Source organism: Molossus molossus, unplaced genomic scaffold (genome assembly GCF_014108415.1).
Source record: "Molossus molossus isolate mMolMol1 unplaced genomic scaffold, mMolMol1.p scaffold_m16_p_14, whole genome shotgun sequence".
NCBI classification, from domain to species: Eukaryota; Metazoa; Chordata; class Mammalia; order Chiroptera; family Molossidae; genus Molossus; species Molossus molossus.
This window is the reverse complement of record NW_023425349.1, coordinates 22,964,474-22,989,111: the sequence shown is the minus strand read 5'-3', so window position 1 is coordinate 22,989,111 and position 24,638 is coordinate 22,964,474. Positions and strand designations below refer to the sequence as shown.

Below are 24,638 nucleotides of genomic sequence, written 5' to 3'. Positions count from 1 at the left end.
AGAAAAGAGAGGACTCAGAGTCATTATCTCCACGGAGGTCACAGCTCAACGGTAGAGGGCCATATAATATGCGGTATTCGATGGAGAAGCACAGGGGACAACCGCACGAAAAAGTGGCAGACACGAGAAGGAACCTGCCACAGTATTCGAACCTCTAATAACGGGCGCCTCCTCTTGTGTGTTAATTGATTCGCTTCCAGGGAATCCGCAGGCTGGATACGCGTGCAGCCGGGGAGCAGAGCCTCCGGCCCCGCAGGCCGCAGGTGGAGGCGAGCCTCCCAGAGAACGTCAGCCACAAGGGCAGAGTGGTCGCGCAGCACTCCGCCCCGGGGCCGGACAGCACGCAGCGGCTGCGCGCTCAGGAGTTCGGGGCCCCAGGGCCTGGCGGACAAGGCCGGTTACGTGCCCTCACCGGGAGAGTCACTCCAACGCTCACCTGACGCCGCGCTCACCCCCAAACAACGGTGTGTTCACCTCGCCTCCCGGGCCACGCGCGACCGGCCTCCCGGAGTCCGCCCGGGCTGCGCACGCGCCTCACCGGCCGCGGCTCCGAGCTCTCGCGGTGCGCACTAGACCTCGGGCCGCTGGGCCGCCCGACCCCGGAGTCACTGGCGGAAGCCAGCAGAGAGGACTGCAGGCGAAGCCGGTCCACACGAGCGGGAGAGACAGTCGAGGCTGCGGAGGAGTGGCCGGCTTTTTCCGCAGGCAGCCCCAGCCAGAGAAAGGCAGACGCTGCGTTCTCCGGCGCAGCCTATTGTATTTGACCCCCGACTTTGACGTCAACCCCAAAGCTCCGTGATTGGCGTCGGTGGGCGGAGCCTACAGACCCAGAATTGCAGCGCGCGTGCGCACGCCGCGGGGTGCGTGCCGGAAGGACCGCCTCCTCCGGGGCCAGCATGGAGGAAGCGCTTGGGTCTCTGGGGGCGGAGGTCCCGGCGCCCGGGGTCGCCGTGGCTACCGCGCCGGTGGCCGTGGAGTCCGCGGTGCCGTCTCTTGTGGATCGTTACTTCACTCGCTGGTACAAAGCGGGTAAGCGGGGAATGATGTCGGTCTGTCCTCGGCCGCATGGGCCTGATGCCGTAGGGACTGCTACGGTGGCACATCAGAAGCCACGCGCGCTCTCCCCCACGCTAGAAGGACCTCTCTGTTGCCTTCAAGCGGGAGGAGATGGGTATGTGCGAAGGCATGGAGGACTGAATGCAGCAGGGCGCCTTCTGGGGCTGGAGAGAGCTGTGCGGGAAGATGGTAGTCCAAGGTGAGGCCCAGAGGTAGGCAGGGCTGGGTTTCAGTCTCCTGGCGTGCCTGAAGGGATTTGAGGGGCAGTCCTGGAGGGAGTGGCAATACATAAAATGATGTAAATGATCAGGTCGTAACTAAGGCAGAGACCGTAGGGATAGGAAAAAGAGGGTGGGTTAGAATAGAGGCATTTAGAAAAAAGAATCTAACAGTTTGGGGGGCGGGGTTTGAGAGTTTGTTTATTAAAGCTGGGGACAGTGAAACAAGACAGGGCATAGGATAGTAATGGGAGAGAGACCAAGTGGGGCTGCTTTGACTCTCTAGAAACCTTATGGAAAAGAAGTGAGCCAAGGCGGTGCTGCTGTCAGCTCACTGGAGTCAGAGAGAAGGGGCCTTGGGGACAGGTTCGGGGGTCAGCCTTGGACCAGCTGCCACCGTCCATTGCTCCCCTGGTTGCAAGTCTCCTGGGGTCCCTTAGAGTTTAGGGGATCATGCCTGTGAGGGAAGATTAGAGGGAAGGGAGAGCAGACCAGAATTTAACAGTTTTACTGAAAGAGAAGTCGTATTATATACTTCTGCTGCTTAATAAGTAGGTATTCTGTTGTGTTGTGTACCCCGTAAATGTCAGTGTTGGAAGCATCGCTGGGGACCTTCTTTTAACCCCTTACTTGCTCCCTTTCATTCAGGGATAACAGGTGTACTCATTTTTAAAAAATATTGTAGCATAGGTTTTATTAGCCAAATTTTGGATGTCTAACCATCCCGTTTACCAAAGACTGAGAGGGGTTTTCTGGAATCTGAAACATTCAGCGCTAACATCAGAACAGTCCTATGCAAACCAGCAGTTGGTCCCTCTAAAATTGACCAACACATACACTACTGTATTATATAAAGAATGAATTGCTAATCGCATTTTTCTAATAGAAGTAATGTGTACTCGTGTTCATGTGAGGGTAAAGCAAGGTGGAGCAAAGAGTTAGTAATCACTTTAATGAGGAAATGAATGGGTACATCTGGGCCACATCTCTATAGCAGGCCTTTTAGGTATATCTTTTTGAGTAATGAAGGGATACAAGTGATCAGTATGTATACAATCTTCATAATTAACTGCCTCTCTGAACCAAAGAAAGTGCTACGCAGTGGCAGTAAATGTTGACTCCACAACCACACCTGACCCATTCATTCTTTTAGATGTCAAAGGAAAACCCTGTGAGGACCACTGTATATTACAGCACTCTAACCGGTAAGCAAATTGGGAATTTTAAATTATCCAAAAAAATTTTTTTTCCTGGTCTTGTAGTCTGGTATGGTCTTGGATTGAACAAAATGTTCAATAAATGATTATCTTCCACTGTATTCAAATAGTCTTTATTATAGGAGTTTGGTTGACAGGAATGAGCCTTTTAGTGCCTACTCACATTAAACAAATTTGATTACCCAACATCCAGATGGACCGCCCTCCCCCAGTCAGCTACTGCCTGAAGTAAGCAGCCTTTGCTTAACCAGCGAATCGCCTGCGGCCATGGAGAAGGCTGGGGTGGAGGGCTGGGTGGTGTCCTGTACACACAGGCATGCCTTACTCTCCGCCACCTCAGTGCTACCTACAGACCTGACACTCTTCCTTTCTCTGGGAAGGATATAAAATCCCATTTCCTCCTGTTTTTATCATTGCATTCCATTCTACAGTAACCAGAGGGAAATGATAGTTTGACTAAATAAATGTCAGTTCAGATATTCTTTTGTCAGTAGGAATACTGTGCTATACGAGGAAGAATTATACCAAGCAGTAATCCAGGATCAATTTTGCTCCTTGTAGAATATGTGTCATCACATTGGCAGAATCTCATCCAGTTCTTCAAAGTGGAAAAACAATTAAAAGCATTTCCTATCAAATCAGTAACAACTGTAGCAGACTTCAGAACAAGGTCTCTGGGAAATTTAAACGGGTATGTTCCTATAATTCTCTACTTAAATCCTTGATATCATAGTAAAGATAGAATCACTCAGTCTTAGAAACCCATGAGGTGTGCTCAGCATCCTTCTCTGGCAGTTTGAGATGCTGATCTTAAAACTACTTTAACCCTAAAGAAGTTGTCAGGCCCAAAGTGGGGTATTACAGGAGGTATAGGATTTGTCATTTCAGGTTCTATACCACCACCCTGTCATCCCCAGGACGGAGGATGGGAAAGGTGGGCCTTTGAAAGGACAACTCTGATACCAATATAATGAGATATTTTGTCCCTTCCCGTTTTATTAAACCAGTAGTTTGAGTTCCATAAAATTTAGGTGACCAACTATTTACCATGTATTTCCACATATAAATTTAAAAAAAAATTTTTTTCTGAGGTAGTGAAAAAAAATCAATCTGAAAAAATTTACAGTAGTTGTTCCTTAGCATTTTCTGTTGCTAGTTTCATACTCATATAGCCACACACTCTTCTTCCACAAAATAATTCTACCCTCTTAAACCCTAGGCAGGATAGACAACATTTTTTTTAAAGGAGAGTGTTCCTTTTAGTAGATCCATCATAGCGGGTGATTAGGTCCTTCATTTACTGAGTTCATCCTAATAATTTCTACTAATAACCCTCACTGTTCTAGGACACCCTTGTTTATTCTACCCTTTGTAGACCCAGAATGCCCGAATGACTTGATTTATGATTATTGATATTTTTTCCTCACTCAGGAAACACATGGACTTAGAAAAGCATGGACCATTCTTAAAAGACAAAATCTGCAAATTATAAATAAAACAGTTAATGCTTGGGAAAGACCTGTGATAAATCTTTGTCCAAAATAGTAACACTATTGTTACTACCCAAGAACAGAGAGGGACCTGCAAATAGAACCCACTAGAGACAAGTTTTAATTGGATCTCAGCACTGCCAATCATTTAATTTTCCAGGAGAGGTAATAAAAAGGAGTCAGAACACTTCTACTCTCTTTACACAGTCCCAGTGGTAGACAAACCCTCTGGGACGAACCCCCAGCCTCTCCTCCTAAAGCTGGGACGTCGCACTGACTAGTATTTTGAAATGAAGTACCCACACACAGAGGATTGAACCCAATGTGATATATCTGAATGTTGTCTAATAATGTTTTGAGTAGTAGAGATCATAATGAATAGCATCTTGAAAAATTCCTGGAGGGGGAAAAAAAGAGCAACACATGAAACATGGCTGCATCGGTTTCCCATGAGCCTCCTTGTAGATTTTTGTCAGAAACTCCCCAGATATATCCATAGAGTGAAGTACATGAAACAATAATGCACCATAATGTTCTAACAGATATAAGTCAAAATGCAGTATTTACTTCTGGGTTATAGGATAATGGATAAATGATTCTTAATTGCTACTTAAAACTTTTCTATATTTTCCAAATTTTCCTCCAAGTTTATTACTTTTTAAATAGAAAAACATCTCTTTCAAAAAGCCTTAAAGAAGGTAAAAACATCTCTTTCAAAAAGTCTTAGAGAAGGTAGGAATCTTAATGACACTAACTTTGTACAATATTGCTGTTCCACTCTTATCGTGTTGAATTTTCTATTGCTTTTGATGGACTTTCCTACACTGTTGAAATCTTTATACTTGGCTATATGCAGCTTTTTGGTTTAAAGTTTATAAAATATAGTCTTAATCTTTAAACTAGCTATTATCACATGTGTCTTAGTTTGCTTGTTTCCCTAGAACCTGGGTTGGTACCTGGCCCATAGCAGGCACTTACATAAATGTTTAAATACATGAATAGTTTTTAAAACACTAATTCCAGCCCTGGCTGGTTTGGCTCAGCAGTAAGAGTGTTGTCTGCGGACCAGAGAGTCCCGGGTTTGATTCCAGCCAAGGGCATGTACCTCAGTTGCAGTTGGTCCCTGGGGTTGTGTGGGTGGCAACCAGTCGATGTGTCCCTCTCACATCGATGTTTCTCTCTCTCTTTCTTTCTCTCTCTCTCTCTCCTTCCAGCTCTATCTGAAGATTAATGTAAAAATGTCCTCAGGTGAGGATAAAAAAAATAAAACACTAATTCCAGGATATATCCTATAACACTGAGGAGTTCCTCTCAAAGGAAAGTGAAAATGTACATCGATTAATTACTTCTCGCCTTTTATTATCAGGGGGCACAGTTTCTAACAGAACTTGCACCTCTGTGCAAGATTTACTGCTCAGATGGGGAAGAATATACCATATCTAGGTGAGTTACTTTTTAAACACAATTTAGGAGGAAAAAAAGGTAATATTTTTCTTCAAAATAGTTCTTTTTTCAATAGCTGTGTCAGAGGACGGTTGATGGAAGTGAATGAAAATATTCTCCATGAGCCTTCTATTCTTCAAGAGAAGGTAAAAGAGGGGCGGGGTGGAGTAGGATCCCACCCACATACCTTTAATCTGATTTCTGTCATTTGACAGTACTAAATGTTCTATTTCCTTTCTAGCCATCCACTGAAGGTTACATTGCAGTTGTGTTGCCCAAATTTGAAGAAAGTAAAAGCATAACGGAAGGGTTACTGACACAAAAGCAGTATGAAGAAGTGGTGGTACAGCGCGTTAGCGCCACGGCAGCCACATCGTGAGGATGGAGACGTATGAAACGCAGCGGGGTTCGCTCATGCTGAGTCCCCGCGTGTGGCAGGCAGCATACTCCCGCCAGCCGTCTTTCTCTTGCATAAGGAGCCTTGTTCCCATTTTGTCTTTAGCCTCCCAGGTCTGCCCTGCCCTGGACTCACTCTGCTCTTCTTTTCTCTCTTTCTAAAAACTGACAGGCAAGGGGCGTTTTCTGATTAAAAACAAATAAGCAGAGCACTTTGAGGAAAATTTGGGAAAGACAAAAGTTATAAGTAGCAAGTAAAAATAATTTGCCCATTATCCTGTAATTCATACTTCTGTTTGAATGTTACGGCCTGGCTAATTGTTTTTGCTCAAACTCCCATCAGTTTGAAGGTAAAAGAAACAGTAGCTGGCCTTTCTTACCCAGTCTGCTTCAGGCTCGTCCCAGCCCTGTGCCCCAGCTTCTCTCCAGGCTGTAGGAGAGAGGCAGCGTGCAGAGTGTGCCTTGCCCAGGCCTTATGTCGCTGGATGGCCTTCCTCTCCGAAACCAAGTAGAACCAACTGTGGCTTCGTATATGAGGGGCAACATGAAAAAGCTTTGAAAAACACAAAGGGCTTTCCTAACTATGGGAGTGTTACAACGTAGTACATAACATTACAGTCACTCCGTCTCATGCTAGTTACAGGTAAGGAGCAAAGGAGAAGTTACTGTAATTCAAAGACATAGAGGCCTTTGAATAGGGCAAAAGCTTTCACATCATTTGAACTAAAAAAAACAACTGATTTATGGTTTAAAATTATATACTTCTTTACACTGAATTTTAAATGACTTTTAAAATTGTTATTTTCTTAAGGGCTGCAACACATGTACATTTAAATATTGGTTTTTAAATAAACAATTGTTTCATACAGAAATCACTTGACATGTAAATTCCTTTGGTTCCCTATCTTATACAGAAGTCATAAGTTATCCCTTCCCCACCTCCAGTTGCACTTAAGAGAATATTCTCATTTAGGGTATGTAAAAGTATTTTGTAAATTAAATTTAAAAATTATTTTTGAGCCCTGGCCAGTTTGGCTCAGCGGTTAGAGAGTTGGCCTGCGGTCCGGAGAGACCCGGGTTCGGTTCCCGCTAAGGGCATGTACCTCGGTTGCAGTTTGTCCCCGGCCCTGGTTGGTCGTGCGGGTGGCAGCCACTCGATGTGTCCCTTTCACATTGATGTTTCTCTCTCTCTCTTTCTTCCTCTCTCTCCCTCCCACTCTGTACAAAAAAATGGAAAAATGTCCTCGGGTGAGGATAAAAAAAAAAAAATTATTTTTGAGCCCTGGCCAGTTTTCTCAGTGGTTAGAGCATCGGCCCACAGACCAATGAGTCACGAGTTCAATTCCGGTCAAGGGCACATACCTCAGTTGCAGTTCGTCCCTGGCCCTGGTCGGGTTGTGCGGGAGGCAACCAGTCAATGTGGCTCTATCACATCGATGTTTCTCTCTGTCTCTCTCTCTTCCTCCTTCCCACTCTATCTGATGATAAATGGAAAAAGTATCCTTGGGTGAGGAATTTTTAAAAAATTATTTTTGACTCACAAGAAAAACTTGTAACTTGAGTGCCAACATGACTGCCCCAGGTATACCCACCAGCCATGATACAGGTATAGTGACTCGACAGACACCTACACTGACAGTGCTGTGAGCTGAAGTAAGCACAATCCAGTAGGTCCTCGGTTTGAACAGCACAAGGATTCCTGAAGATGTCCTAAAATAAAGCTACTAAAGGTAGTAAAAAAAATGATATCTATTTCATATCTAACAATAATACATCATTCACCATTATTTCTATTGTAATTTAAAGGAATGGTTTCAGGGAATAAAAATAATGCTTGATGATTTTTATAAAGAAGTATTTCATAAAGATCATTAACCAAGCTAAGTGCATCCCATTTCTCCCCAAGGCCTATCCAATTCAAGTTCAAGTTTCCTTCAATAAAATACTGATGAGCTAACTGATAGTACTGTGATTCTTTGGGATCTTGTGACTATTATGATGGCTGACCCAGATAAGAGCTATCAGACAAGCTTATATGACTATAGCCATTTGGCTATTTGATTTCAAAGCATTGGAATACAAGCACTATTAGATTTCAAAGCAGTGGGCTACAAGTCCTATTAGATTTCAAAGCAGTGGGAGACAAGTCCTATTAGCTGTCAAAGCAGTGGGATACAAGCACTATGAAAGGAGTCCAAACCAAAGTTAACTACTAAGTCGTAAGAGCAGGACCAACAAACCACATCCTTCCATCAAATCTCCACCCCACATAAATAAGAAAAGCTTTAAACTCTGAAATTAAAAAGAATAAAGATGTTTATTTGTTTTAAAATGAACATTCAAAAGGCACATATATAAAATGTATGATTATTCAAATTTTATTTTAAACAGCTTCTTAGTTCTATCATTCCCTTGTCTTACATTTTCCATTCCATCAGTCACTACTGAAGACAGTTCAAAAGCTACTTTTTAAAAGCCAGTAAGATAGTTTTAGGATTCCAGCTAGTATTGAGGGCAGAAAAACCAGCTCTGCTAGAACTAGAACTAAAAGCCAGCTCCTAGTGCGTTCCTCCAGGATTCTGTGCAGTGAGCTCCATGACCCTGCTTTGGCAGATGGGGGAGGGGTATGCTTCACAACAGATAGCCTGTGCTATGTGAAATGCTTGTCAGAAAGCAAATGTGTGCCACTAGCATGGATGATCTGTGACAGTGGGCAGCCAAGGGGCCTGGTCACACTTGGTGGACTGAAGGATTGAAGCAGTGTCCATAAGTTTAAGGAAAACTGCTTTCAACAAGACTACTATATATTTTCTGCTGAAAATTAATGTCCTCAACAATAAGCTTAAATAAAAAACAGAAAACGGGAAGGTCAAATATGCTAAAGGTGAGCACATATTCAAAATAGCTTCTTTGGATTGAACTGTCATAAAGACAGTTGGTGTATTTGGCTTGACTTTTAAAGAACAATATTGGTGGCAATGTCTCATTTTAAAATCACACTGCAGTTAGAATTCTAGCAACTACTATAGCATTTATTAGTTGTCAAAAAGCCAGTCAGTTTCATGATCAGAAAATAAAGCAGGATTTCAGTGTTGTTCTTTTTATAAAATTACTGAATTTCAAAAAATATAAAGGATAATTTGCTTTTAAAAAAGTCAGCTTTGCCATATGGTGTTCCCGAGATCTGATCTCAAAACCTTCTCAAGTTTTACCATCCACGGAGTCTTTCTTTGTGACTGAGACCCATCTGTTGTTTTCCATCTGAAGCTGGAAAGACAATTAATTTCTGCTTTACTCTCAAAATAAAAGTTGCAAAATTAAACTTTTCTTTTGCATTGTCCTTTAAACTAGATTTTTAAATGTGAGTGCAAGATGGAAAACTATCTCACCTTCTTCAGCAGTTTAAAGCAGAGTGAGAGAAGCTGGACCAAAAGAGCCATCATGGATCTTGTCTTTGTAATACATTTATCAACCTAGAGTGACAAAAAGCAAGCAAATCAAACTCCTTTACAAGGGGTACTTCAAAAGACTTTGTCATTATCCAATTTAAATTTTTCTCCATTAAGGAATTCTAAGGGATCTCAGAAGGTACATGGATCAGTACAATGAGCTAACTTGATGATCTGAGGCCCCAGAACACAGATGCAGGGATTGCTGCTGGGTCTCAGGCCTCGCTCATGAAGAATGGATGGAAAACCAACCCGTTCTACTTCAGGCTGTTGGGGCTCCTCAAAGCATTCCAAATAGTGGCAGTGAACCCCCTGCTTTGCAATTCTTTCCAGTCTGCTTTGTTGCATGCCAATTCCCTAGGGATGGAGCCCATACTCTGAGGAGTCTGTGTCCCAGTTAGACATGTGAGGACACCGGCATTTAAGGGAAGAAGCTTACTGCTATAGAATTAATCATGTCAAAAAGCCGATTTATTTGGTGAACCTACTGCTCTCTGGGACAATTTATAACTTCAGATAATAGATGACTCTTGCAGTCATGGTAGAAAAATATGGAAATAAATGGCTCTTCTGTGGTTATTGGCCCCTTATTTGAAGGAAGAGGGGCTGAAGCTAACCTGATGAAGTGTCAAAGTCTCTCCAGTGCCTACTTGAATAACCCACCCTCACTTTTACCTTTAGACACACTTGATTCTGCAAAGATGTCTTAGTTATTGTCTGGAGCTGGTGGCACAGAGGAATTAGCTTGTTTATTTCCAGGAGAAGCATAAGCTTGTCATCATCTTTCAGCTGAAATGTAATTTAGGAAGTTATAACAAATCCAACAAAACTCTATCTTTTAAACCTTCAACACCTTTATACCATAATGCCCAAAGTGGGTATTCATGACATCACCACCAACACCAACACCAACCCCAACACCACATTACCTGTTTTGAGAAAGCTTGTACACTTGAAGCAACCTTCAAGCCCTCTTCAGCGAAAACCTGGAGGAAAAATAAAAATATCACTACTTTAGATGTATGTCTTCTGGGTAGTTGGCAGGAAAAATACTCATGGATAATTTAAAAACTGAAACCTAAAGATAAAGGTCTAGTATGGAACCCCTACATTTCTTGTCCCAGGAAAACACACGATTTTAACAGTATCCAGAAGGAGGCTTCCCTGACCTGCTGCAGGATTAATCCCTGAAGAGGCTCCTCCACACCTGGACACCTCCAATTACTTGAGGTCCACAGACCTTTGATACTTAGCCATACAAATTATATCTGGGCTCCTGGAGGGTTCCAGAGCTCATCCTGTAATCTCCCCAATTAAAAACGGGTGCTGAATCTTACAGCACGAGCTCAAACGGTTAGAAGTTTCCTTCCTCCAGCTAAGCAAGACACAATTTGTGACCACACACACGTTCCATAATCAGCCATTCAAGAGGAGCAATTCAAATTGGTTTCTGACTTCATCATGCATTTTACAATTTAGTAGGGGAACAGGATGATGGGAAAGTTGGACTGACAAGATTCAGATTGTAAAAGAGTGGAGACTTAGCTTTAGGAAGCAGCAGTAAGAATGAACAAGGCAATCCGAGAATGATTTGTGGGGGAAAGAAACAGGTTTTGGTAATAAATTAGATGAAGTATATGAAAGAGACAATAATTTTAGGGTTAACTTTAGTCCTCTGTCCAACAACCTTGCTATCATTGGATAAACTGATCTCATGGTCAAATCGTCCTTTGCATCCTTCCCTATCCTTTAAAAGGAAAACCAATGAGTTTTACACCTCACTTCTAACCAAATGCAGCAACGCCCTTACTCATGTATTCCTCCTCATTCCATATTACCACTTTCTGTTTTACATCTTTTCTGCCCCTCTAGCCTGTAAACCCCTTGGGGGCAAGATCCATGTCTGTCTCATAGACAGTCCCGGTTTAAACCACCTGAAAGCTGATGACCCCCAAACCTCTCTCTCCATTCCTGGACTACCCTGACACCAGTCTTGTACATTCTGCTTGAACAAATCAGTGCTTGATTTCCACCCTCTAGATCTGGTGCTGTCCCTCAGTGTCCTCATCTCAGGAAATGGCACTACCACTTAGCCCATTGGTCAGATCACGCTACTGCTCCTCAAAACCCTCAGTGCATTTTCCCAACATCCTTAGGGGCAAAGTTTCTCCCGTGGCTGCAGGGATGTCATGTTACCACCTTCCTTCTGGCTCACTCCACAGCATCTACACTTGCCTCCCTATGGTTCTTCAGATTCCCCTAGCCTAGCCTCACACCTCGGTGCCTTTATACTTGTTCTGTCTGCCGGAAATAGTCAACCCTAAGATATCCATTCAGCTCATCTCTCACTTAGATAAAATCTCTATGCAAATATCTCCTTAGAGATGTCTTTTCTGACCACCTTCTCTCTCTTTATCCTACATGCTTTTCTCTCTAAGTACTTACACCTGGGCATTCTATAATTTTTATTGTCTATCTCCTCCCATTAGAATGTAAGCTCCATTAGGGCAGGGACTTTGTTGTGTTCACTTCTGGTCATAGAGTCCTTTCCCCAGGGTCTGATACATGGTACAAACACAGTAAATATTTGAGGAACAGTTTAGAATCATCAGTTTGTTGACAACTCCACAGACATCAGTTTCATGAATATGCTCACACAGGAAGAAGGTGAGCAGCGGATCTTTTGCAGTGAAATACCCCCGATGGTGTGGTGTGACTTGGAATGACATGGGCCAAACTGAATGGAATGAATCCAGAATTTATTCCAACTGTTTTAAGAGAAAAAGCTCACTTATAGTCAACTATACAGAAAAGTCCAGGAGAAGTCTCTTCTACAGCTCTCCTGCCCCTGCCGGCAGACATCCTCCCCGCTGCAGTCCCTTTCCTAGAGGCGAGGCGGGAGCATGGGGATGCCAGAGAAAACTGGACAAAGGTGATGGAGTGACAGAAATTTCCAATTCAAATGCAAGCATGCTCTGGGTTCTGGGCAGGCGAACAGACTAACATGAGAGGGAAGGTAAGAAGGAATCCTGCCATCTGCTGGTCAATCCAAAGCTAAGAATTAGAGACGGACACCCGGGTGGGTGTTACTATACCTGTCTCTCCCCAAACGTCCCAAATGATCAGGAATATGGAAGAAAAAAGGAAATTAACATGTATGGAGTATCCTCTAATGGTCTCAGTGCTTTCTCGCTGACGCTCTCTCACATGTGATCTCATTGAATCACTAGCATTCCTCCAATTCAATGATGAAGAGGCCAAAAAGCCTTCCAGCATTCAGGAGAGTATAAGAGACATGCATCTACTGACAGGATATCTTCACCTGCTGGGGAAAACCTAAAACTTATTCTTTCATCTATTGGCTATCAAAGCCCACCCTACTTTATCCCTACTATATAGAAGGTGTTTTTTTTCCAATAAGATCACCAAAAAAGCTCCACAAAATGCTACTGCAAGCCCTCTACTTTCCTCCACCCTCTATAGTACACGTGTGTACAGCTAAGCACACAAACATGATACCGTAAACCATTTGAAAATTAGTTATTACCCACTTTTAGACCAGAACTGAAGTAGTAGCATAAAATGGAAATAAAACATACCTCTAGTTGATGAATTAAATCTTGGGAAGTTTTCAGTGGCCCCTCTCCCCTGAAATAAATGAATTATTAAGGAGGTAAGAAAACTTATTGCCTGGAAATTGGTTTTGTTATATTAAAGTTTTAGAGCATTTTGTATATTAGGAGATCCTAAATTTTGAAGAATATTGAATAGATTAATAATATTGTGATTTCATTCTTAAAGCAACTTTAATACTTAATACTACTTCTTGGCCACTTTTTAAAATTTTAAGTAAACATTATACATCCTCATTTTATAATATAAAGAAATTTAAAACTGATAAGTTATATTAAAGTTTTATTTTCCCTATTTAGCCTTTTTCATTTTGCTTCATAAGTTAAACATACAAGATCTTATAACATGTCTTAATTAAAACATCTCTGTTACATAATGGAAAGAGGCTCAGACTGAAAGGCAGGAACTTCTCACTTCTGATTCCAATTTCAACTCTGGCAGGAACTCAGTTGTCTTTGATGAGGCATGTCATTTTAGTTTCAATTCAAGTCTATAAAGTAATCATAATAATATTTGTGTACCTCTCTCATAAGAAGGTTAGGGAGTATCAGATGGAAAACCACCAAGAAGAATTAAGATTTCTGCATATGAAGAGTGAATTACCACTAAGAACAACAGAAGGCATGAATCAGGACTAGGTGTGAATCGGAAGTCTGAAATCTGGTAGCAACCAGTTCTGTCTCTTAACAACTATAAGATGTGAGCAAATTTTTCCTGTTCGCTGACAAATTATTGTGAGGATCAAATGAAATTATAGCGCAGAAACCATTTTAAAAACTACAAGGCATTGGTAAAGTTGAAATTTTTTAAAATTATAAAACAAATATAAAATCTAAACATACAAACTATTAAGAAATATGAACAATTATATATAAATTATGAAGAAATGCATATAAACTGTTAAGACAACATTAAACAATAGCCCGATGGAGACCTTTAAAATTACCCAGGAAGCCCTGGCCGGTTTGGCTCAGCGGTTAAAAGCGTTGGCCTGCGGTCCTGAGAGACCCGGGTTCAGTTCCCGCTAAGGGCGCGTACCTCGGTTGCAGTTTGTCCCGGCCCTGGTTGGTCGTGCGGGTGGCAGCCACTCGATGTGTTCCTTTCACATCAATGTTTCTCTCTCTCTCTCTGTTCCTCTCTCTCCCTCCCACTCTACCTGAACAAAAAAAAAGGAAAAATGTCCTCGGGTGAGGATAAAAAAAACAAAAAACAAAATTACCCAGGAAAATGACAAAACTGGATACAGCGAAGGCCAACAGATGAGTATCAGAAAGGAGTAACTAGATGAGGTTGGTAAACCACACAGTCTTAAGGGAAAACAGGAAACATTGTTGGAGAAAACACAGGCATACTGAATACGTGAGTAGAAAACAAAGCCAGCTTGAAGTATTTGAATTCTAGTTCCAAGACTTGCCAAATGGCACAGGGTGTTACCCATCACAGAAAAATCGATTTTCCTGTCCTGAAACTCATCGTTCCTGTCCAACAACCATCTTCTAGCAACAAGTCTCATGTCACAGAACTTTAATTTTCCCTCCACCCATAATGCAACCCCTGTGCCTCCCAGCTCTGCAGGGGGCATGTGATCCCTTACCAACATCCACTATTCTGACTCTGAAACAAAAAATGCTACCATAGCATCCTAAACTATTCTGAAATAAGAAATAATAAAAGAGGATTTACAAACAAAAGGAAATCTACTCATGAAACATTTGTTTGGGAAGATTTTATATGTCAGACTATATTCATTAAGTAATAATGCATTTCTCCAGTTCTTATCAGTCAAAATAAAAGGGTTTTTTAAGATATGATTTTTATCCCCATGAGATAACTAGCATGATTCCAGCCAAAAGTAAAGATCTTTGTTATTTCAGTTAATTTGTAAACATTTTCTTGTGAGAAAACAAAGAAGTTCCATTTTACTTTCCTTTGTAGAGCTGACTCATCAGATTTTTAAAAGGAGGTCAGGGTTAGTGTTGGGAAGACTTAATCCCAGGAGAAGCTTGCTAAAACAATTAAGAACAAAGGAAGGAAACCACCGAAGAGGAAAGGTCACCAATGATGTAAACATGGTAAGGTATTAACAAATGACTGCTCAACCCCGACAAAGCTGCTCAACTATCACTTCTCCTTCGCCCTCTGGGAGAATGGTTCATCTTGATTTTTTTTTTTTTAATCCTCACCCGAGGACATTTTTTGATATTTTGTTTAGATAGAGTAGGGGGTGGGGGGAGAGAAACATATATGTGAAAGGGACACATCAAGTGGCTGTCACCAGCACGACCCGGGTCTCTCTGGACCGCGGGCCAACGCTCTAACCGCTGAGCCAAACCGGCCAGGGCGAGAATGGTTTATCTTGAAGAGGCAGAAGACATCCCCAAGGCGGACGGGAATGCTCCTTGTGAACGAAAGCCGAGTCCTCCTCCCACTGGCACACACCTCCCTTCTTCTCTCTCACTACCCCATCCTATAGGAGAGGTGGACATTTATTTATCTCCTCGGCTTATTGGTTGACTTTGTGAAAATAAATTGGACTTGGTACCCTTTCTTTTCTTTTTCTCTTGAAAGTAAAGCTGCCTTTGGGGGATACCTGCTCTTTCAGGTGTTTTAAGAGACATATTCTGTCTCTGTAAAGTAACATTTCCTTTTTCTAAAAATTATTTTTACTGATTTTTATTTTATTTTTATTGAGAGAGAAACATTGTGATAGCAAAACATCGATTGGCTGCCGCATGCCCCCTACCAGGGATCGAGCCAGAAACCCAGGCATGTGCCCTGACCAGCAAATGAACCAGCAACCTTTTGGTGTACAAGACGACACCCAACCAACTGAGCCAGACCAGCCAGGGCAAGATTTCTTAATTCCAGCCCTGGCCGGTTTGGTTCAGCGGTTAGAGCGTCGGCCTGCGGTCCTGAGAGACCCTGGTTCGGTTCCCGCTAAGGGCACGTACCTCAGTTGCAGTTTGTCCCCGGCCCTGGTTGGTTGTGCGGGTGGCAGCCACTCGATGTGTCCCTTTCACATCGATGTTTCTCTCTCTCTCTCTGTTCCTCTCTCTCCCGCCCACTCTACCTGAACAAAAAAGGGAAAAATGTCCTCGGGTAAGGATTAAAAAAAAAAAAAAAAAAAGATTTCTTAATTCCAGAGATCATTTGTAAGAACCTACCTGCCTGTGGATATAAACTACATTGTCCAATATCAGCTTTATCAGTATAAATGTTACCGATTCCCACCTGCCTATTCTTTTGCTTATTTTTTCATTTTGTTCAGAAGCTGAGTAGGGAAAGGGTGCCATTTATTGACCCCCCAATGCCCACACATTTGTAGAGATCCTACCTACTTTAACCGAGCTTAAGATTCCAGACTAAATGGATTACATTTCAGAATACTGAATCAACTAGCAGGAGTGAACCATTGCTGATAATATTTTCAAAGTCAAAATGAGTAAAAGAGGGGCCATAACACTGGATATATGAAGTATTTTCCAGGCTTTCAAAAATGAAAAAGATTTCAGAAAATTAGTGAAAAGTTTGAAGACATTCCTTGAGAATATTCTAGAATAGATTATTGAGCAGATAACTGATATTTAGCAACATGGAGTTACTATACATATATACATACACATTACTGTATTTATGGTATATACGTATACATTGCTATACCATATAGAGAAATTACTATCATGGAAGATTTTAAAAGGTGATCAACAATGACTTCAACAAGGCATTTGACCAAGAGTCTTGTGATATGGACAAGACAAAGAATGCAGGTCAGATCATTGCAAAGGTTGGTAAAGTCTGTGCTACGTAAGAAACACTGATTCACGGAGATTTGGCACTCTAATGAGGTAGTGGGCCAAACAGCTCTATTCTTTGATCTGTGTCTAATCAATCATTTGTATCAAGATTTAAAAGGCACATTTTCTAAACTTACTAATGCTGGATGGGACAGACACAGATGTATAAAATAAAAAAAGCAGAATGCAGAATTATTTCAAAGTTATGAAAAGAATAGGATACAAACCCAGAAGACGATCCCTTCTAAATCTAAATCTTCATTAAACGTCTTCTCGGTGCATTCACTTACTTGACATAGAACTACCTAGACAGGCTTTCTACCAGGTACACACACTGACTTTAACCTTCAGTGATTTAACATGGCGCTTTTTCTCTACACGAGATATCAAACTGATTCAAAACGACTGCAATGCATTTACCTAGTAAATAAATATAGAGAATAGGCCATACTGGACATGTTCCGTCCACGTCGAACAATCTCATTCTCCTGATTCTCCCACTTCTCGATCTCGCAGTTGGCATCAGAGGTGAGCAAACCCAGCTTAAGTCCGAGCTTCGCAATCTTGGCTTTCTCCTGTCAAAGATGGAGAAAATATTTCAATCACAACAATTTTGTTTTTACTGATATGAAAGGGAGATTAGAAGACTACGACAAAGAAAAAGTTCTCACCTCAGAGTCAGACTTGTCTGGCTTTAATGATTTCAGGTTTGTGTTATTCTTCTGTGACAATAAAGATTACGATATTTTAAAAAGCAGTACAGTTCATTGCGAGGAAATATAGTGGTAATAGAAAGCATAACATAACATCTGTAATAAAATATATTCAGTCACAGAACTGCAGGTACTCTAGAAGTATGTGAGTTCAGCTTGGAACAGGTAGTTGGTTAGAAATCTGGGGCGAGGAAGCGAGCAGTGTCCCAAAAGGACTTAAAGACTTTGGCATTTTCCAGCATCCAGTTTATTACACCCCCAAACCTTCCTGGCCCCTCTGTTGAATTATTCTTCTGGAATGACACAATAAAACTAGCCACTATTGGTAGAGGTCCATCTGTTCCTATTGTTACGACTCTGGATTCAATTCCTTTACCCAATGTGCCCTTTGAGGGCTATTTCAGCACCCTTGTGTCACTGACGCCCTGATTCCCAATCCTCTACCCAGGCTACATAGGAGATTATACCTAGAATTTAGGGTTTAATATTTGAACCAACATGTTTGATAGGCCCCTATTTTTGAAACAGCAAATGTGTTCCTGTGTGAGCTATTTGGAATGCAGAATGTATTTCCCCTGGGAAAGTAGAAAACACTGTACACTGGTTAGGTTACCAGGCTGACCCACAGATGCCTACTGAGTAGAAGGACAGAAAGCACTACCAATAGCAATGGTCCTTTGAAAAATATCTTCAGAAGTTCTCTGGGATGGCAGCCCAGGTTGGGCATCCCTCTCACTCTGAAGTCTGCTGGGCACTCCCATAGTCGGGGAAGGAGTTCCAGAACAGCTGGGGCTTGTGGACATAAAGGGGCCAGAAGATGCAGAGAACCTTTTATTTTATTTTTTATTTTTCATTTTTTTAGGAGACATTTATTTAAATAACACGCACACATTGAGTACATAGTCACACACATACACAAAGTATAAATTCCAATAAAACAAAACACTCATGCTCCCGCTTAGCTTAAGAAATACATCATCAACCAATACCTCTGGGGCATGTGTACCTCTCTGTGTTGCCCTATTACCATGACTTTGACTTCTGACCAGCTACTGCGTCACCACTTACAGTAGAACAGAACAGCTTCAACTTTTCCCTTTCTTCTACCCCATAGTTTGAATTTGCTCATTTAACATAGCCCTTTTGAGATTTTTCTAATGCCGTTTACTATAGAAGAAATGGAGAAGTTAAAGGACAGAAAATAAGTACAGGAAAACTATAAGGTTACACACACACACACACACACACACACACACACACTGCCTCTTATGTTCATTGGTAAAGAAATGAAGATGCTCAATGATCTCTTTGGCTCCTCCTTGCAGTCACATCATCTGTATCTTCTTCCTTAGTCTACTAAACTACAAAGCAATTAAAGCATTTAAGAAAGCAATTAAACCCTACAGGGTTTTTAGATTTTATTTTATTTAGAATGTTATGTTCCATGTCATTCTTTTAAATTGAATTTTGTTTTCATTATTTTCAGTTTTACTTTTACAAATTATTATTACAGTGTTTTATGAAGATAGGAAAGGAATTGCCTGAAAAGGTATAGAAACCATCTTCACAACACAAGCAAGCTTGCCATCTAGTGGACACTGCTTTGGAATGCAGTCAGATACACCGGTTTCAGTTAAATACATACAGCTATACGTTTCAAGTCTATACATGTAAACAGCATGGTATTCTTTCATCAAGGTAGGAAGCACGAAGGAAATCCCTAGCTCGTAGAAATTATTCCAATATGACCTTGTGAATTAGACCTAAGATATGAAAAACAAAAAGACCTCTGACTTCAGATTATGGCTTCTTATTAATCTGTTACCTATTCCCTCAACTCTCCAAACCCAACACAAATAATCATAGTATGGGCTGCAACTAGAATGTTACTCAGATAACAACTATGAACAATCAACATTTAATATCCTATTCTTGTAATGTTAGTGATTGTGGGGTGGGTAGCAACAGGCAGCAAGAGCATGGTTGAATTCTGAATAAAGGCATTCTGAAATGCACAAAACTCTTCTACTTACCATTGGCTTTGGAAGGGAAAGATAGGCATACTTCTCTCCTGCAAATAACATACATAACTTAAATTTTCTATTATTCACATTTCATTTAAAAACATTAAATACACAGGAATGTCAGTCTATTCATTTTTATAATTTTGTGTGTTAATTACATATGATTCAGAAATAAACTTGTAATTTGATGGGTGAACAGAGACTCTCGGCAGTTGTATCTTTAAAGTATCTGTGTTGGCCAGTCTCTACAAAATGGCAGAAAGGTACAACAGCTCACTGACATTTACCTACATCTACAACCAGTTTTGTCCATAGTGAATGCTTTCACAGCAGCATGCCTTAATGAAACCCAACTCTTCAGTACCAGTGACTGGTGCTTGCTTCCTTTTCTGCAAGTACCAGACCACATCGCTTACAGCTGCCCTCACAACACAGTCTCCCCATCAGGGAAGAAGACCACGCTAGTGTACAGACAGGAATGTGAAACAGAGCAAATAACAGACTCGGCCGGGAAGGTGCATGCGGCAGGAAGCACGACATCTAAGGAAAGGAGATGTGCAACGCCCACTTCGTTCCTGCCCTTTCATTTTTCTGGCTTCTGGGTCATGTAGAAAGTCAGGTTACACCCAGGCGGTGCGACACACTGGATGAGCGTCGACCCACGCACCAAGAGGTTGCTGGTTCGATTCCCGATCAGGGCACATGCCCAGGTTGTGGGCCTGATCCCCAGTGGGGGGCATGCAGGAGGCAGCCAATTGTTTTCTCTCATCGATGTTTCTCTCTCTCTCTCTCTCTCCTTTCCTCTCTCTAAAATCAATAAAGAAAAATCTTTTTTAGAAAGTCAGGTTACAACAAATGATAGATCTTTCTTAAAAGCTAGTTTGTTGTATCTGAGGGGGAAACTCAAGATAAGATTTGAACAGTCATTGCTTCTTGATTTCAAGAAAAGTGTGTTCAGCTATAATATATTAAGTGAAACCATATACCATTGCTGATACTCAGCTATTTCGAAATACAAACACAAAAACTTCATACAATTCCACCTCATCAAAGCCGATAATATGTAAAAACTCTAAAGCATGCCCTTCCTTGTGGAATGACTATTACATGAACAGGGAAAACTTGTTCATGACATATTTAACATTTCATCTAGAACTGTGCTGTTGAACATGGAATCCACTAGCCACGCGTGACTATTGAGCCGCTGAAACACGGCCAGTCTGTGTTGAGATGTGCTGCTGGAAATATAAAATACATACTGGATTTTGAAGACTTAATATAAAGAAAAAAAATGCAAAAGATCTCAATCATTTTAAAATAGTGATTATAAACTGAAATAGCATTTTGGATATGTCAGGTTACATAAAAACAGTAGCAAAATGAATTCCACCTGTTTCTTTTTCTGTTTTTTTTTTTTTGTGCCTTCTACAGCTTTTCAATCACATGTATGGCTGGCACCCTATTTCCACGGAACAGCGCTGGCCTTGAAGATGAACCCTCATTAAGGGTTGGCCTTAATGGTACTTGGGAATGACTTTATGATTCAAATCATTTCTTTGTAATGTCAGAACTGTAAGGGAGTTTTATTAATGGTTTTCTGGTCTCAGACTTGAGAGGAAAATGAAACTTTGAAGAGGAAGTGCACATTCCCATGCCTTGTCTCCTAACCCTGATGTAAATGTGTCGCACTTAGCTGCAAGAACATCGCCAGAAACCCGTCTTCAAGTCACTCAGAACCTCAAAATTCACCATCTATCTTTTTTTTTTATATCACCATCTATCTTAATTCAAAATGTGAACCCTGCCCACAACACCCCTTAAAAGGTGGTCTTAATATGCTAGAGAAGGGGGCATAACCATTACTTCAGTACGATTAGCTTAGGTGAGCTATCCTGTATCATCCACCCTTACGATCCCCCAGAGTGCCCATGACCCTGAAATGTTCACCTTTCCTCTCCAAAAGGAAAAAGAAAAAGAAAAAAGCCAACTGTTTCAGTATTTCTTATTTCTCCAAGGCACAACAGAGTTAAAAAAAAAAACCAAAAACAAAAAACAGAAGGTAGGGAGAAATAAATGCAATAAAGAGCCCTTACATAACCTGGCCTGCTACCATCATTACCATTCTCCAGTTCCTGATCACCTGGAAGTTCCAATCCCCGTGGTCCTCTTTTAAAAAAAATAAATAAATAAGAGATGTTTTTATTGATACAGAGAGAGGAAGGGAGAGGGAGAGAGGGATAAAACAGAAATGGATGAGAGAGAAACATCTATTAGCCGCCTCCTGCACGCCCCCTACTGGGAATGGAGCCAGCAATCCAGGCATATGCCCTGACCAGGAATCAAACGGGTGACCTCCTGGTGCATGGGATGATGCTCAACCAACTGAGCCACACTGGCTGGGCACCTGTGGCCCTCTTATACACCCTTTGTTTCACTCTCCATTCCAAGCCTTCATTTAGACTCAGAATGTTTTTCAAATTTGAAGATCATTGCAAAATTGATCATTCTTCAGATCATTTTCCTCTAAATGCTCTGTAGGCAAAGTTGTCCCCTTTCCCCTCAAATTTAATATACCCAGGAAGTTGATAAAATACAAAACAAAAAGATGAATCTGAATCATTGTATAATTTTATAGTATTCTTCATGCAAGTCTAATGATTGCCATTGATTCAAAGCAGAGCAAGAACATATTGACTCAATTATGTTTAGACATTACATCAAATTAAAGAGGTTGTCTCTGATGAAAACACGTTATAAACATTAGAAGTAATTGGAAAACACAAATGTTTAGGGAAAACATCCTTGGTACAGTTCGATTTACAGAATTATTTTCAAAGCACTAAATCCTTCATTTACTACTCCCTAAATCAAATCCGCGACTGTGCCACCTTTACTTCTGAGTTTACACTGCAAGATAAATTCAGTTCACATTTAATTTCTGAAGGCCCTCTCATCTTATGAGAGTACCAAAGTGATTTCTCATGAGAACCTAATTGAGAAATATTACTCCCATTTTCAATATTCAGAGCTTCCCTGCATCTCTACAAAATAAAACAATTTCCCCAAGCACATATAAGCCTCATTGTTTCACTGAAGATGCGCTACATTATTTCCTATTAGAAATTCATTTCGTTTCTTTGGCTCTCGAGGGGCTCTGTGTGACATCATGAATCAGAAAACAAAATCTATGTCCCAGACCCACTGAAAATGAATTCCTAACCACTGAAACATAGGCAGATTATCGGCAAACCTCAGCAGTAGGCTTGAAATATTCTAATCCAAACCTACATGCCAATCTCAAACCCTCCCTTAGTTCTACATTCAATTAATCACCAAATCCTACCAATATTATTTGTAATATTCTCCTCATATCAGTACTCCAATTCTCATGTCTACTATCATCGCCCTATCATCTCTTGTCTGAATGGATCGCTTCCTTGTTCCAGACTCTTGCCTCCCCCAAATACGCTTGTATTTAATCCCAAGCATGTTCCTCTTCCTGTACTCCCCATTTCCGTGACCAGGACCCCACGCATCCAACCTACCACGTGATAAATTCCATGCAGGTCTGTGAAACAGGGCTACCACACACATCCTTAAAAACTGAGCTTAGTCACGTGAACTCTGAAATAGGTCAAACAGCCCTGGCTGGTTTGGCTCAGCGATTACAGCATCAGCCCGCGGACTAGAGAGTCTTGGGTTCGGTTCCCACTAAGGGCACGTACCTTGGTTGCAGTTTGTCCTTGGCCCCCAGTTTATGGTCATGTGGGTGGCAACCAGTGGATGTGTCTCTCTCACATCGATGTTTCTCTTTCTCTCTCCCTCCTGTTCTATCCGAAGATAAATGCAAAAAATGTCCTCGGGTAAGGATAAAAAAATTAATTAAAAAAAGAAAAATAGGTCAAACAAAACCAAGGAAATTCATCTTCATTAAAGGAGAGATAGAATCTGCAAGCTACAAGAGAAGGCTTCTTTTGGACATTTTTTTGTCTAAAATAATCTCAAGTTCTAAATGCTGATACATACTCATCACCAAGGGAAAGTGACGTCTTTTTACCTGGTCCCTTCTAATATGAAGACTATGGCCTCCCTGGAGGTTTAGGTGAAAAGACAGAAGGGCCAGAAGACAAATATTGATTTTTGAGTTCTTAAAACAATGCCAGGAGGCCCTACTGTGAAATCTGAGTGTCTTGAGTAGAGAAGACAATGACCCAACTCTCAGATTGACTTCAAGTAGGAGAACACTAATGGCTCTTTGCCATTGCTTAGCATGTTGTTTGCCACTTAATAGGTTGGCTAAATGATACTTGAAAATACATTTTATAATTGTCCCAGTTATGAGAGTCAAGGTACGCAGAGCCAAACACAGGTGGCTAGAGTACAGCAAAGGCTTTTCGGTAACAGTTAGAACATGAGCTATCACCAGCAGAGAGACGTCAGGATCGAAAGAATACCCTGTCCTTTGTATGGCAAGCAGTGTGAAGGGGCAAGGCAACCGGCAGGGTGGTCATCACCATGCAGAACAGAAGAGCAACGCCGTGACACTGGACTCCACCCAATCAGTAACTGCTGACTCGGAGTTGGACTTCGTGGAAGAAGCTAATCTTATGAGATTCATGATAAAAAGCAAGGATAAAGAAAGAGCCCGGCCAGTGTGGCTCAGTGGTTGAGCATCGACCCATGCACCAAGAGGTCACAGGTTCGATTCCTGGTCAGGGCACATGCCCAGGTTGTGGGCCCAATCCCCAATGGGGGGCATGCAGGAGGCAGCCAATCGCTGTTCTCTCTCATCAATGTTTCTATCTCTCTCTCTCCCTTTCCCTTGCTCTCTCTCTAAAAAAAAACAATAAAGAAAACAAATTTTTGTTAAAGAAAAGAAAGGCAGTCCACAAAATCAACCTATTTTACCTCAACCCCACATCACACTGTCTTCTGATGTCTTTAGCAGTTAAATGGTGAGTGTCCCATTGATCAAATGCAGCTGAGTTTTTCTCTCCTAAAAAGGAATTTCTGTTCAGCCCTAAGAAGGTTAAGGTAATCCTGAATTTTTTCCCCAAAAATATGTTTTTATTGATTTTAGAGAGAGAAGAAGGGAGAGGGAAGACAGAGGGGGGGGAAAAAAACACCCATGAGAGAGAAAAACATTGATCGGCTGCCTCCTGCATGCCCCCGCTACTGGGGATCGAGCCCAAAACCCATGCATGT

General features: G+C 41.5%; 3 protein-coding genes across 3 annotated transcripts in view; 1 reads left to right on the top strand and 2 right to left on the bottom strand.

The window, feature by feature from the left end:
• The window catches only part of ELP1 (elongator acetyltransferase complex subunit 1), a 73,242-nt gene extending 72,720 nt beyond the window's left edge, over nt 1-522 (bottom strand). The window contains exon 1 of the mRNA XM_036261368.1: nt 437-522. The gene's annotated coding sequence lies outside the window, so the exon portion shown is untranslated. The remainder of the gene's footprint in view (nt 1-436) is intronic.
• Nucleotides 523-896: 374 nt separating this feature from the next.
• On the top strand, nt 897-6,635 carry ABITRAM (actin binding transcription modulator). Its single transcript, XM_036261336.1, has 6 exons — nt 897-1,029; nt 2,428-2,479; nt 3,053-3,182; nt 5,348-5,424; nt 5,501-5,570; nt 5,666-6,635. Exons 1-6 carry the CDS (start codon nt 897-899, stop codon nt 5,801-5,803), a joined length of 600 nt encoding a protein of 199 aa, XP_036117229.1. The 3' UTR covers nt 5,804-6,635.
• A 1,578-nt stretch (nt 6,636-8,213) lies between these two features.
• CTNNAL1 (catenin alpha like 1) overlaps nt 8,214-24,638 on the bottom strand; it is a 56,422-nt gene continuing 39,997 nt past the window's right edge. Inside the window, exons 14-21 of the mRNA XM_036261740.1 lie at nt 19,443-19,480; nt 17,368-17,418; nt 17,117-17,271; nt 12,869-12,917; nt 10,199-10,255; nt 9,945-10,058; nt 9,210-9,293; nt 8,214-9,087 (exon numbers count right to left, since the gene is read on the bottom strand). Of these exons, the coding sequence (XP_036117633.1) occupies nt 9,022-9,087; nt 9,210-9,293; nt 9,945-10,058; nt 10,199-10,255; nt 12,869-12,917; nt 17,117-17,271; nt 17,368-17,418; nt 19,443-19,480 (614 nt within the window). The 3' untranslated portion in view covers nt 8,214-9,021. The remainder of the gene's footprint in view (nt 9,088-9,209; nt 9,294-9,944; nt 10,059-10,198; nt 10,256-12,868; nt 12,918-17,116; nt 17,272-17,367; nt 17,419-19,442; nt 19,481-24,638) is intronic.